Below are 15,550 nucleotides of genomic sequence, written 5' to 3' on the forward strand. Positions count from 1 at the left end.
GTTCCATAATTCGGGGGCCACCACAGAAAAGGCCCTAGATCTAGTAACAGTCCTCCGGGCATCCTGGTGAGTTGGTACCCGGAGGAGGGCCTTAGATACTGAACGAAGTGAACGGGTAGGTTCATAGCGGGAGAGGCGTTCCACAAGGTATTGCGGTCCCACACCGTGTAAGGCTTTATAAGTCAACACCAGCACCTTGAATCTAGCTCGGAAACAAATAGGTAGCCAGTACAAGCGAGCCAGGACAGGTGTTATATGTGCAGACCGATTGGTCCTCGTCAACAGCCTGGCTGCCGCATTTTGCACTAGCTGAAGTTTCCGAACAGTCTTCAAGGGCAGCCCTACGTAGAGCGCGTTACAGTAATCCAGTCTAGAAGTTACCAGAGCGTGAACAACCGAGGCGAGATCATCACTGTCCAGATAGGGGCGTAGTTGGGCTACTAAGCGCAGGTGGTAAAACGCATTCCGTGCCACCGAGGCCACTTGAGCCTCGAGCGACAAGGAAGGGTCAAAAAGGACCCCCAAACTACGAACCTGTTCCTTCAAGGGGAGTGTAACCCCATCTAGAACAGGATAAGCATCCACCATCTGAGCAGGGAAGGAGCTCACCAACAGTGTCTCAGTCTTGTCTGGATTGAGTTTCAGTTTATTAGCTCTCATCCAGTCCATTATCACGGTCAGGCAACGGTTCAGCACATCAACAGTCTCACCTGTGGAAGGTGAAAAGGAGAAGTAGAGCTGCGTGTCATCAGCGTACTGATGGCAACGCACTCCAAAACTCCTGATGACCGCACCCAGAGGCTGCATGTAAATGTTGAAAAGCATGGGGGACAAAACCGACCCCTGAGGGACTCCACAATGGAGAGTCCAGGGTGTTGAGCAATGTTCCCCAAGCACTGCCTTCTGGCGACGATCCGCTAAGTAGGAGCAGAGCCACTGCCAAGCAGTGCCCCCAACTCCCAACTCCGCGATGGTCTCTTAATGTTTCCGTAGTGCATACTCAGAGCTTGGAAGATTACTTTTAAAAAGGAATAAATTACAATTACTGTTACGTGGCCCCAGAAAGGAATAAATCACCATTACAATTGTTCTGAAAGGAATTTATTACTTTACTGTCACTCAAAAGTAATCGCTACAATTACAGTTAAGTCACTTTAAAACAACCAAACTAGAGTGCCTACAAGATGCTGGCCTTGGCTGCTGCACACCCCAGTAGCCTAAAACAACATTAAAAATAAGCACACACAAACAGAGGTAGTAGAATAATTCTTTTTATCCATAAGATAGCAGTGGTGGTCTCTCTGCTGGTAAGGGAGGCAGGGAGGGCGGCAGAGGCCACTGCTCAGATCTTTGCGCATCAAACCATGTACAACTCCCCTGTCCCACACTCTCAGCTCTGTAAGCATCTCACTCACTCCACCTCCTGGACCTGGCCCTTCCACCAATTAAGGCACACCTGGCCAAGCAAAGACGAGCCCAATTCCTGGGGCTGATGGGAGTTGTAGTTTAAAAAAGTAACTTTTCCAAGCTCTGGATTCACGTGATGGTGATGAAATGCCTTGTGCTACCATTTTACTACAGTAAATTTGTTATTCCTAGTTAATATACATTTGCCATTTATGAAGGAGGGAGTTGTAGTTGGTACATTTCTACCGACTCCGACTCCACCCAAAATTGCTTCCGACTCCAGAGCCCTGGTTTGCACAACACAGTAAGCCAGGGTATGGTTTAGTGTGAATATGCAACACATGGACACCCCCCCCCCCCGGAAGAGATCACAGCCACTTTGCTTCTCCCTGGGCTTTTTAGTTTAGTATGGCATGGTAGCTAAACCAAGGTTTGGCTTAGCATGTTGTCCAAACCTAGGACTGTGGTTAAGGTCTCTCTCCCTTAACCATAACCTGTAGCCATATGACAAACCTTGGCTACAGCTGCCGTGCCATTCAAACCTAAAAAGTCCATTGAGGAGGAAAGTGACTCTGATCTCTTCCTAGGGGCCCAACCCGTTAACGCTAAACCTTGGTTTGGCTTAGCATGACATGCAAATAGGACCATTGTCAGCTGGAAGAGCCATGGCAGCTAAAGAGGCTGCATCAGATGTCACAGAGGGTGTGTCTAGGGCTAGGCAGTTGACTCAGTGGAGAAGTAAGACAGACCTGGCAGAACTTCGGAGTAGGTTGCCTAGTGACGTCAAGAGGCAAGGCAAATGAAGAGGCAAAAGAGGAGGGACAATAGAAATACAGGATTAGAGCAAGATCAGGCATCGTGTCATTCTGCCATATGAAGAGGGCCTTGCCTAACTTTCTGAAGCTTTCAGGAGACCAGGTTTTGTCTCTAGTGTAGCACATTCCAACAATTCTTAGGAAAAGGAAAGCAACTAAATGTTTAAACTCCTTAGTCTTCAGCTAATGCATGAAGCTGGCTGGGTGTCTTCAGTGTTTCCTTTCAAGCTTTTGGTATTATCTTTTTTTCCCATTGGACTGTTGACTTTTATGTTTGGATTAAGTAAATGTAGTTTACTAGTGGCCATAAGTGTTGAAAACTTGGCAACTAGGGTATCCAAACGTGAATGCTGTTTGTTGTGCTACATAAAGTGGATAATGTTTTCCTCTTCTCCACACCCCACATTGTCAGCCCTATGGGAAAGTAACTTTGATTTTTCAGTTTCATGTATTGCTACAATAAGTGGCATGAATAAAAACAATACATTGTTCCTCATTTCACCCATTAGATGTCAGCAAAGTGAACAATTGTGGGAAGCTTGTATTGCAGCATTTCTCTGAAGCATGCACAATCTAAGGGTAGAATTTGACAATCAGTGGTGCCTTTCTGATAGGCTAGATTGCAGGTCCATTTTGCCTAGGAGGTTTTATATCTTAAGTCTGGCTTGAAAGACTTTATTAATATTCAACAAATAAAGAATTTTAAGTGGTTTAATTGTGAGTTACAACAAATGATGTTCATGAAGGTAGGCAGTGCAAATGACAGACGGGTGGTATGCCTACCAACATTATGTAAGTCAAATGATAACCAGCACTTCCTGTTAATTTTAATATGTGCTGTGACAACTTGACTGTCCTGAAAATTAGGCCAGTACAACCTTATGTGCAGTATTTGTGCCCAGAATCTCTCTTGAATCTTCATCATTATTAATCACAACTTCTAAGGGCAATGTAGAAATCTGTGTATATACAATAATAAATGTTATTTGAGTGTTTAAGATGTATGCATATTGGTGACAGCCCCCACCCCTCAGACAGCACAAGGACTTGAGTCCTTATTTTCAGTGCTGAAAATGTCTAAAAGGAGAAACCATTTTATTTAATGCATGGATGTGGAAGTTAAAACACACACCCCATATAAGAAGCACATTTCTGTAAGATAAAATGTATTTACTGTAGGCATAATATTAACTTTTATACAAGGTTTAACCATTCAAACTGATCATGATCAAGTTTCATACAGGTGGCCACTTGGTTCCACATTTCATTAGTGCAATCAAATGCTTATTTGGGCCTTATAGTACCAAGTCAATGTAACCTTTGAAACAAGAATGAAAATAAATTGTGGAGTACTTTTTCAAAGGTATCTATGTTTCCAGTGACTAGTATCATAAACCAGTCTAGCAACTGAAAGGGCATTCAATTCTACCTTGTGTTTCTTTCTAGGAACTAAGGGTGCAACCCAACTTATCTTCCCGCTGGGCCGGGGAGAAGTTGGATGCTGTAGGCTCCTGGTGGCACTGGCCTCTGCCACCACCACCCACCACAGCTAAGCTGTGGCACTGCCGGGGTCCGCGGGAAACAGCCAGCCCAGCAGACGGAGGGCTGGTGGAAGCCCCCAAAATGGGGTGTTTTGGAGGCATGGTGGGGTGGAGCCACAGGCAGGATTTAAGTGAGATCCTTCTCACGTTTGGAGCCCTCCCTAGTGTCCTGATCTGCCTGGAAACTCCTCTGGCCAAACGGCAGATGCAGTAAAAAAAAATGTAATGGGCCTCTACGGGGAGTGCTTACTTCCCAGGAGGCTGATTCTTGCAAGCCGGCGCTTCCTGGCTGACTTGTGCGTGTGGCTCCTGATGGAGCTAGCACTCAGTTGGATCAGTGGCTCCCAGGCAGGAGTTGGATCCCGCAGGGCTTTCCACCGGCCCATTCTCCTCCACCCCACCCCACCCCACCAGCATTTGGATTGCTGTGTAAATACAGTACAAAGTTGAACAGACAAGAGGATCCATAAGTATGTTAAAGTTAGTAAAGATTGATATTGCTTAGACGATCAATTTCCAAAATACTTGAATTTTATAAACCACCCACCATATGTGGAAGAAGTCTGTTCACTTTTGGCACAATACCAGGAAATGTGGCCCTCGGGCTGAAAAGGGTTTCCTACCCCTGATTTAAAGTGCTGGAAAGAGCCAAACATGTATATCTGCCAACAAGCCTCCCAAGACATCTTACGATGAGTGCAAAAGTTAATACATCATATTGCATAATACTATTTTAAAGGCAGTGGTGAGTCGGGACAGGGAGGATGATGATGGTAGAAAATGTCAGTTTTCCATGCCTTGGATTCTCCCGTCAATTAGAGTACTGGCACATGGACCAATAGTCTAATTTAGGTAACTGTTGACTTATTTATGCCCCAGAAGCCTCAATAATCATCTGACCCAGCAACACCTGCCTAGGACTTATCTGGTTGATTGCCAATGTTTGCTGGGTGTTATTTCCCCAGCAGATCCTGCTATCGCTATTTCTCTCTCTACATGATGGCAACAACACTGCTTTATTTGTTACACCAGCAGGAGAGGGGAAGTCAGGAGGACATTTGAGCTGTTGTGCTCTTGCTCTGTTAGTGCTGTAGAGGCAAAGCTGTTGGCAAGATGCAAGCCCTTAATACTGATGGGGTATTGTGGGAACCCCTGTGCTCTCCCCAGTCATGAAGACATCAGAGACTAATAATAAGGGTTGGGGGCAGGGAAGGCTCCCTGTCTCCGAACCATCCTAACGATTGCTGAAATAGTCACAACTGTTCTTGAACAGTATGAGTGATGGACTGAATTCTGACAACTTTGCAGAAAAATGGTGTTACTAACTGTGTTTTTGCAGGGCCTCTGTGCTCTTGACACCTACATGTCAGAAAGAGGAGTAACAGGTGCAGCTTTCCCCATCACATCCCCTTGCTAGGAATGACTGCACCTCTTACATTTCTGTCTGTCAGGTAGCTTCCAAAAGTCCAAGAGTTCTAGGAGAAAAATTGTAGCAGTTATGGCCTATGAATGACAGGTTTGCCACTGACTGCAACCAACATTGTGACTGGGTCCCCCCTGAGAATGAATAACTGAGAGAAGCGTCTGCCACTTGGTGATCTTCATTCTGTATTCTACAGCAGGAAACACAGGGGGCCCCCATTCTCAGCGGTTCATTGACCTCGCAGGCCCCCTGCTGTTTATGTCTGGGGGTGTATCTTTTGGAGGTGCTGTTGAAATTAAGAGTTGCCTTGGAACTTTTGTCTTCAGCTAACTGTTTGTTCTGCCACCATGTGTCCTGGCTCTGAGCAAGGAAGAACACACCATGAATTTGGCAAGTACTAACAGTGGGTGGAGTGCTTTGTGTTCACCAGCAGAGGTGGCTATGCCACTTATTATCTTTCCCAATAATTGGTGCAAGCACTCATACATGTGGATGTTTATAGCGAAGAGGGTCCCCCTTCACCCAAATGTCACACATACCTTATATCCTATATGGGGACACCCTGCTATACCCTGTTAAGCCCATATACAGGCTCTTCATATTGTAGAGAGGAGGAGGAAGACACTCTGTGCCCATGGGGTATTTGTGTGTCTGTGTGGGAAGAAGATGGATGATCTTCAGGATACCTACGTTAAGGAATGTGTTTCTCCTGCTGGGTGAATTACACCTTTTTCCTTATTGTGGCTTATTTCCTTGCATCGGCTGCTCCTGCAGCATCCATAAGGTTCCTGGTAAGTGGTTTACATATCTAGTCCTGATGCAGAGTACCTGTAAATTCATCTGCCCTTCCTATACTAGCTTTGGCTATTGTTGTTTTGTCCTTTTTGTCGTATCGCTATAAGCCCCATTAATGTGAATTGTAGTTCTATAAATATCACAACACAATGACACAGCCCCATGCTGTGAAGTTTGACACATGGGTCCTGTTTGCTTGTTTAGGGCTTGTAGCTACCCCTGCTACTGTGCTGTTATTTGACTTTGGAGTTGGCCAGAATCTTGACGGCAGAATTAATGCCTTTTGGACTCCTTGTAGACTCCATCTATTTTCTAGGTGTAAGGTGTTGTGTTGGGTGCCAAGCCACCTTCTGAGCATAAGGGTCCACCCTTGTGCTAGCAGAGTTTCACTAGTGCAATACTATGTAAATCCACTGTCTCACAGTAACGTTTTGTTCCACCAGCGCAAGGGAATTTAGTAGTAATCCAGTCCTCACCTGCCTTGTGTAATCTGAGGCAGGAATTGCGCTGCTTGTTTAGATATGTGTCTAACATAATAGCGTTTGAAGGATAAGAAGAAGATGGGATATTCAGGTATGAACGCTTTCTGGAGAGGCAGCAAAGATGAGAAATAGATCTGTCTTGCCCTAAGATTTGAAAAATTCCTTGGACTGTGCTGCTTCTGGATTCCTGCCAGTTTGCCAACTGCAGCTTTGAAGGATTTGGACCTGGGCGGTCTTTGCAAGACTATTTTTAGTGGCAAAGGAGAGGCTGCGTCTGAAAATAGCTGGGTGTTCTCCTTGCCAGTCAGCAGTTTTTGGCACTGTGTAGTAAGCTTTATTCCTACCATTGGTTACACTTGATGTATAAACAAGCCCATTTTGCTACATTTTTGTGTTACAGCCGAACAAGAATTGCTGAGCTCCAGGAAGTTTTTGGAGCATAACGTAGCACATAGTTGAAATTTTCTTATGACCCCTGGATGCAGAGTAGAAGTGAGTGATTGGGTGGGTCCCCCAAAGAACTCTTTCCCACACCTTTGCATGGCTCAGCAGGCCCTGTGTTCACTTACCCTGTTCTTGTTTGTGCAGCAGCAGCAGCTGATGTGGCTGTGCATGCCTCCCCTCTGCCCTCATTTCATCCTTTTTTTGTGCTGGCTTCCCCCACTTCATTCAAAATACTTGCGTGCCTCGCTGGCTGTAGGCCCTGCTCCCTCGCTTCTCTTTTCATTTCCTCACTATCGTAGAAGGACGGTGAGTGATTGACCTGCCCTCAGCCATGCCATCTTGGTTTTGTCTTGATTATTCTTTGTGAGGCTCGGCCAACATTCTCCTAGCCCAGCTGCCAAGTCGTGACAGCCTCCAACATTGCCATTTCCCTAGAGCATCTGTTTTGTAAAGGAATGTAGTTGAAATCTGTTGCCTGCATTCTTTGGTTTACCTCTGGGTTTGATAGATACAGAATACAAACTGTCTCCTTAATTCGATGTACCTCCTTAGGCTCCAAAACCTGTTTGGTTCTACTGTATTTATTATGAAGTTGAAAAATGGTGTGGCCTGTCAGGGTCCATCTCCCCCCCCCCCAATACCTGCCTGTAAGTCTTGTAGTAGCTATGCCTACCTTCAAGTGGACATAATGATAACAGGGAAACTCGGAGGAGAGAGGCAAAAGGTAATCTCAACTTGGGCCCATTGATTTGCAGCACTTTAGTGTTCCTTTGACATCCACCTTCACACTCAGTAAACGAGGTTGTCTGAGTGGTCTCCTTGTCTTTCTCCATTTCTTTCACGTCTCATTATATATCTGCCCAGTCTTCTCACCTGGTTCTTTTCAGGTTTCCTGTGTTGCTGGTAATGTTGTAGTTGTAAATTTTGAAATTCACCATGACCGCCCCCATGGCTGCACCCCTGAGAGGAGCATCCAAAAATGTCGGCAGCTGTATTGATTCATTACTTTATTTATTTACTCATTGAAGCCTCATTATTACCTCAGTCACTTGCCCAGAGCAAGGAAGGTCCAGCAACGATCCTGGCCCTGCTCTGAAATAAGTCCCATAGCTGCACTCTGCTGTGGTCCCTTTCCAGTACACCACTGGTGGCAGGTGAAAATCCAGCCAAATTTGCAAACACCTTCACCACCTGAAGTGGTGTTGCTACCTTGGATTATCACATCTCAACTTCTCTTTCCTTTTTTTTAAAAAAAAGTGCCGGTATCTTGAAGGAAGTGCAAAATCTGCATTCTGTTAAAATAAGCGTAAGAGCTCTGCTGGATCAGACCACAGTCCAGCATCCTATTCTCACAGCGGCTGACCAGATGTATATGGAATGAGCCCTTATTTCATGTAGGGATTTGGTTGTTTGCATTTTGTGTGCATCAGAGTCTGTCTCCCTCCCCTACCATGGCCATTGGAAGCAATCTTCCTTTAATTAAGACGTGATGGTTGCAGTTTTTATTGCAAAGTTTACAGGAAACCTGTGAGAATCAACAAGAACATTTTCATACTGAATCTTGAGCTTCTTTTCCCATTTAGTGATAGCAGCTTCTCCCTTGCACCTGTCTAGTTCTCCATTGTGTTTAATGGAGCTTCAAATTAACATAGCTGCTTGTTTACTTATTGGAGGGAGCCATCATAAAAGGAATTAGCACAGCTTTGGGAATAGTCTTCTTAGACACTATTGCAAAGGAAGTATCTAAGTTACCAAGGAATCTTTTAAGTTTTGTACTACCACACTTGTAGTCCTAAAGAATCTCCAGTAACCTGATTGACTCTGCACCATATAGGATTGCAGATGGGTTGTTCAGCCAGGGTCAACCAGAATTCGCATGCTTCCAGTGCCACATTCTCATCACTATCCTGGGTCCTCTGCAACATGTACTGGATGATACTATGCATGTGAGGGATCAGTCAGTCAATCTGCACCTCTAGCAGCATCACCAATGCTCGGCAAACATTCTTTCGAACCTCAGGATCTTCATCTACTGCCAGGGCAAAGAGGTGCTCAATGAAGGTGTCTATGTTATCCATCAAGGCTTGGGCCCTTTCCATGATGAACTGGTTAACACACGCAATGGCATGGGACCTAATCCTGGGGCTGCAGTGCTTGGAAAACTGGAGGAACTTTGGAATTGTAACTTTAAGAGGCCGGTTGAGAGCATCACTATCCAGGAGCTCAGCAGAATCTTCACAGATCTTCTGTAAGGCACCAAAAGCCCCTTCACATGTGTTGTAGTCCTCAGAGTTGAGCAGGTTGCAAAGTTGGGGCAGGAGCTCTGGCCACATCTGCAGCTCCCCTTTGGAAGCAATGGTTGTTATCAGAGCTACCATTGGTATTCTTATAAGAGAGGAAGCATCTCCAGTGTTGTTAAGACATTCTTGTTTAATGAACTCAGTAACAGGCTGGGGGAAACTCTGGTAACGAGCCTTCACATTATTCTTCAGGGTTAGACCACTCAGGGAACGAGTTGGTTCATCCTCAGATTTCAGTAGTGTCAAGACAAATATCAAGTAGTTATTGAAATCAGGGAACTGGTTGAGCTGTTTCAGTTTATCTTGCACAATACGCTGTGTTGCTGTATTTGGAGACTGGGGGTCTTTCAGTAACTGAAGTACTTGCTGGAGGTCCTGTTCATCTGGCTGCTAGTCCATGATGGGAAGCTGCCAGTCTGCCCGGTTCCCGCGTGCCCAAGTTCAGGCCGCGGTGTCAACGCCGAAGGAAGGAGGGGGCGGCCGGCGAACACAACATGTGGGTGATGAGCCAGGACGGCTGCTGTCTCTACAGCTCACATGACTAAGACGAAAAGGAGGGGGAATGGACCCATCCCTATATGAGGAACCCAAGAAGCTGCCTTATACCGAGTGAGACCATTGGTCTATCTAGCTCAGTACAGTCTACACTGACTGGCAGCAGCTCTCCAGGGTTTCAAACACGGAATCTCCGAGCCCTACCTGGAGATGTCATTGGGGATTGCACTAGGGACCTTTTGCATGCAAGGCAGATGCTCTACCATCGAGCTGTGGCCATTAGAGAAAGCGCTTCTGTTAAATAGTTCAGAATCTTCCATAGTCTCGATAGCGTAGGTCAATCTTGTACAAGTTGTGACCCACCTAGCCGAAGACAGCACACCATTGCCTGTATGGTGGCCACTTGCATCTTAGGTGGCCATCACAACTGTTGGGTATAGTGCTGTGTAACAGTGGGTGCTGCAGTGTGTAAAATGCTTAAGCTGTTTTCTCCCTTTGAATTGCATCCCAGTTAAGCTGTCCTTTATAGTGTGTGGAGTATAACGCAACAATATTTGCTGTTTCTGTTTTGTAGAGGTTGGGGACCTTAGAGAGCTGCAAACGCTGGACATCTCAACCAATCATTTGTTAACTTTGCCTGAAAGGCTGCACATGTGCCTCTCTCTTCAGTACCTAACGGCTGACCGGAACCATATGTGGTATGTCCCTCGCCATCTCTGCCAGCTTCCCAGTCTTAATGAATTGTCCATGGCTGGAAACCGCCTTGCGTTCTTGCCACTTGGTGAGTGATCATCTTTCTTTTTTTAAAAAAAAAATTTTTTAAATAACATTACATGATAGTACATACAGTAAAAGAGGTATATTACGATAGAGGAAAAATCAGAAAAGACAGGGAAAGAAAAAGACACCTATTATTGATTATGCCATATTCAAAAATGCATCCTTTTGGTATTAGAAGCCCCAAAGGAATCTGATACATAATAAACCGCAGGCCTTCAAGTTTTGAACACTGAAGTTACACCGATTAGTTGGGCTTGGAGCTGTCACCTTAACCAAAGTTAACAATTCCCAGACTTTTCTGGGCTATTCTGCTTTCATAGGAGTGCTGTGTGGGTTGGTTTTTCTTTTCTTTTTTGCCGCCTTTCTTCAGCCTGGGATTAAGAACCATGGAGGTGACCTTATGTGTTGCAGTGAAAGGGGCATAATTGTGATGTCTTAAAAACTGCTGTCCTGTAAACAATCTGGCAGCCCCATTTTTTAAGTATTGGAATGACTGCTGAAGCCTTGAGACGAACTTCCTCTCTGAAAGGACTGGTCGTATTAGAAAATAATTACAGGCTGTGGCGTTAGGTTTAAGGGGTATACATACATATGTGAAAAGCTGTCTGGTCTGGTAACTGGTGTCTGTGAAAGCCTCCCTTTCTTATCCCTCTGTAGGAGAGACTTCTTCACAGGGGTCTTTAACCATAGTTTCTTTTAAATGGCCACAGATACACACACACAAGTTGTCTTAGCACATGTTTGCATTCCTTGTTTTCATGTTCCACAGACTGGCTGCAATTATGTCTACTGAATGCTTTTTAAAAAAAAAGAGAGAGAAAATGCTGTAAAATTAGGTTTGGTGGGTTCTGGGTTTGTAATAATGTTCTGATTGAGCTGAATAAATGAATTTATCTATTTAGACTGGCAAAATTATATAACAGGCACTTTATATGGCACCATTTATTAGTTTGATATCATTTCTGTATATCAAAAGATGCTTTTAGAAATAGCCTTTATAATAAGTCTCTCCATTTGATAAGCCTAATTCTGAATAGGCCTTTGCATGTTGACATAGTCATGCTGAGAATGCATTGGCTGATGATAAGCTGGAGGCAGGGGATAAATGAAGGCAGTTTGAAAGTAGGATATCTGTTCATTATATATATCCTTATCCTACTTTCTCCCTCTAGTAAACAGTGTCTGTGTTCAAACAGATGGCAGTGGGACGAGATAGTTTGTGCATGTATGGACATGCTCAGGAAGGCAAAGCTTCCTCAAGCTACTTTCAACTCACTCAAAAACAATTGCATGTCTCTAGTCATAGTTTTCACAGTTCATGGTTAAATACTATAACATTTGTATGACATGTTTTGTGTCTTATACTAAGATTTGTAATACATATAAAAATTCAATAATTTTTTTAAAAAAAGAGAAGAAAGGCAAGTTATAAATTCATAAATAATAACAGTTGAGTCAGGGCTATTGGGGCCACAGATTTTGTTGCAGGTAGGGAGGACCACCATGCGATCTGCTTAGCTGTGCTCTGTATAATTTTTCAACGGGGTTGGTGTCTTTAAAAAGATAGGAGTTTCTGCAGTTAGTGCCATTATCTCTATATTTTGTAGTTGTACTAATAAATTAATGATACAATTTTTTTAAAAAATTTAAAAACAGCCTTAAGAACAGTTAAAACTTCTTTTAAAAAAATCACCTACTCTCACAGCTAATCATCTCAGGGGTGCCAGGAACAGACTTTTCAGCCACCAAAAGCTTGGATAAACAGGAATGTTTTTAGATTCTTCCTAAAAGTTAATACAGTAGGGCCCCACTCATACGGTGGGTTACGTTCCAGACGCCCACCTAAAAGCAGAACTCCGTCAATAAAATGGTGCCCGATGCCTGAAAAACACTGTAAAGCAGAACAAGCGCTGCATGAGTGGGGCCTTACTCTAATTGAAAGCCACCGTATTAGTGGAACACCGAAAAGCGGGGCCCTACTGTAATGAGGGAGACACGCACCTCACTAAAGAGGGAATTCCACAAATAGGGAATGTCTACTAAGAAGGCCCTGTCGTGGATCACCACCAATGGGGCAAGTACCAGTGGTGGCAGCACAAACAGGGTCTCCCCTGCCGAGTTAGCTTTGCTGGTATTTTGCATACCACTGAACAATGGCTTAATTTGCACACTGCTTAAAAGACTGTACTTTCCCATTCCTTGCTTCAGCTCACTGAAGAGGAAACAAGCCAGAGGTTGGCTTGCCATTTCCCTCCTAACAAACCACAATGGTAAGCCAAGGAAGAACATTGGCACACCATCGTGGTTTATTAAGAGAGAAACAAACCGTGAGCACCGGTTCACATGTAATGGCAAGCCAGCCTCGGGATTATTTATTTATTTTGTTTATATCCCACCTTTTCTCAAAGGAGTTCAAGTGGCATATATGGTTCTCCGCCTCATTTAATCCCACAACAACCCTGTAAGGTAGGTTAGGCTGAGAAGCAGTGACTGGCCCAAGGTCACACAGTGAGTTTCATGGCTGAGTGATTATTTGAACCCTGGCCTCCCAGTTCCTAGTCCAATACTAACCACTGCACTACATTGGCTGTCGTATCCTTTCCAGCACACTGAAGAAAGCAGTGGAGAGGAGCACTGCAGGGGCTTTTGAATAACATGCCCCAGAGTGGTTGTTCATTCACTTTAAATCATAGTTTAATTTAAGCTATGGTTTAAAGCGGCATGTGAACGAGGCCATTGTCTGAGAAAACATTAGTTGCTTAAAAATTTTTAGATCCCACCTAGGAGTGATTCTTGTGATTCATTCTTCTTTTTATTTTTAAAAAAATGCTAGAATAATCTCCCCTCTCCATATTGCTTCCAAACCTGCTGTTTTAAACATTGGGAGATCTTAAAAAGCAGCTGCAGGTGAGACATGGGAACGGGGAGGGTTGGAAAGAAGGCAGACCATGCGATATACATGGACACCCCCCCCCGGTATTCTTGTTTGGGGAGACCCATCAAGTGTCACAGTTCATTCAAAGCCAGACTGAAGAGCACAGGGCAAGCTGCTTTTGCAGTGCCTGTACATTTAAGTCATGTTTATAATAAGTTGCAGATCATAAGCACCAACTGGGAGTGGCCTGTGAGATAGTGCCTACTGCAACACATATGTTCATTATCTTAGAACAAAATTGTTCATTATCTTAGAACAAAATTATTCATATGCAAACTTAATAGATTTTAAAAAAACAGAAACCCTCGTATGATCAGTGACAGTTTTGTAAATTTGCAAATTTAAACAGAAATTCAGTACTGTTGTAAATAAAATACCAAGTTCATCAGTTACTAGAAAGGCTAAAATATAAAAAGGGATGCTTTCTTTCACATGAGCCTGCCTGCCAGTTAAGATCTTCCAGTCAGGCCTTTTGCCCCATCTTCAGAGGTCTGGTGGATGGTTACCAAAGAGAGGGTCCTTCTCTGTGATGGAATTTGAAGGACTGTCCCCCCTGACTTGTTTGCATGGTGCCTGACATGTCACTCCTACCTTTTCTTTCATGCTTTTAATGGCATTTACTTGGAGATTCTCGTCATCACTTTTGAGGTTTTAATATCAGCAGTTCTGCTCGCCACAGGAAGTTGGTCCTGCCCTCAGCTAAGCATGATGAATGGTCAGCCTTCCTTCCAACTTTGAAGTTGCAGAGGTGGCTTATGGTAGTCCCAGGAGGTGATTCCTGCCATCCCCCCAGTTGGGAAGATGCCTGGGTTGTTTGCAGCTATGTGGCAAGGGCTAAACTGGCAGAGGAGTGGGGAGATTTGGGTGCTGCGACCTGCAGTTCTCAAGGCACTTTCAAGCCGCACCACTTAACCAGCTACTCTTCCCTCAGCTCTTCCCTCAGCAAAATCAAATGGGGGGTTGCCTGGAGAGGAAGTAGGGCTGGCAGCTATAATTTTTTACTTTAGTCAGCAATGCCTGCTAAAGAGTTGTAGACCCCGACAGAATGGGTTAGCTTTGCTGCTTTATGATTATTTCTGCTTGATACTTTATTTTCCTTGTACGTTAAGTGTTTTATAACACAAGCTAACATAAAAGTGTAGTAGTAGTTGCATATATTAAAAACTTTTTTAGATTAATACTATTTATTGAAGATTTGCATGCCCTTGGTGTGGGTCTGTTTCCTGAAGAGGTGATAAACAGAGGGCTGTATTGTCCCACAGTGTATGGCTCTCCTGCTTGCCTCCTTTCACAGTAGGGTTAATGAACATCAGTACAGACACATAAGGCTTTTTGTTCCATCTTCAGCCATGTGGAATGCATATGCCAGTGCCCTGAGGTTAAAAAGGGGGGAAATTACTTGAATTGGGGTTTGTTCAGGACTCGTACCATTTGGTCAGTTCTAATAGAAGAGCTTTGAACTTGCACTCTGGTAGGAGGAAAGTGGAAATGTTTTAGACAAGCTACAGTGCTTAAAGCCACATGAGAACTTTCTTTGTAGCTTCAGATGGGCAGCATCCATGAAGCCCAGAATAAATGTGTTTGGCAGAGAGCATTTTGCAATATTTATCACACTATCAGATGCTTAAAAACTTAATGGCAACAGGGAGTGGGCGGACCCACTTAAAGGAGCAACTGCTAAGCATTTGTGGTTTGGCTTGGCATTCCTTTTAGTCTTTTTGAGATGTTCAGGAAGAGAAATGGCAAGAACTAATGCAACAAATGCATTGTTTTTTGCAGGTATGTCTACACAAACTTCACAGCTGCATGAGAACTTGTACTACAAAGTCTTTTCAGTGTCACAGAAATGAGGGTTATTCTATAGGACTAAAAATTACTCTTTCCTTAATATTTCTAGACTGCCTTTCAGCCAAAGTTTCCAAGGCAGCTTACAGAACAAAATAATTTATAATGCAGTGATTTAATACCAAAATTAAAATTACACCGACTATAAAAGCAGCAGCTAAAACCAGATATGAAAGCATCAATAAACCAAAACCAGTGGGTGGGGGGAAAGATATGCATGAAAAACCCAGAAAAACAAAAAAGATTTCACCAGTTGCCAGAAAGACAAGGTGGGAGGCCCTCTAGTGT

General features: G+C 44.0%; 1 protein-coding gene and 1 pseudogene across 1 annotated transcript in view; one reads left to right on the plus strand and one right to left on the minus strand.

Moving 5' to 3' along the window:
* The window catches only part of LRRC28 (leucine rich repeat containing 28), a 60,088-nt gene that overhangs the window by 32,336 nt on the left and 12,202 nt on the right, over positions 1 to 15,550 (plus strand). The window contains exon 7 of the mRNA XM_061594938.1: positions 10,277 to 10,483. Within this exon, the coding sequence (XP_061450922.1) occupies positions 10,277 to 10,483 (207 nt within the window). The remainder of the gene's footprint in view (positions 1 to 10,276; positions 10,484 to 15,550) is intronic.
* On the minus strand, positions 8,683 to 9,606 carry LOC133369975 (transportin-2-like; annotated as a pseudogene).

This window comes from Rhineura floridana, chromosome 14 (genome assembly GCF_030035675.1).
Source record: "Rhineura floridana isolate rRhiFlo1 chromosome 14, rRhiFlo1.hap2, whole genome shotgun sequence".
In the NCBI taxonomy this organism is placed as follows: domain Eukaryota; kingdom Metazoa; phylum Chordata; class Lepidosauria; order Squamata; family Rhineuridae; genus Rhineura; species Rhineura floridana.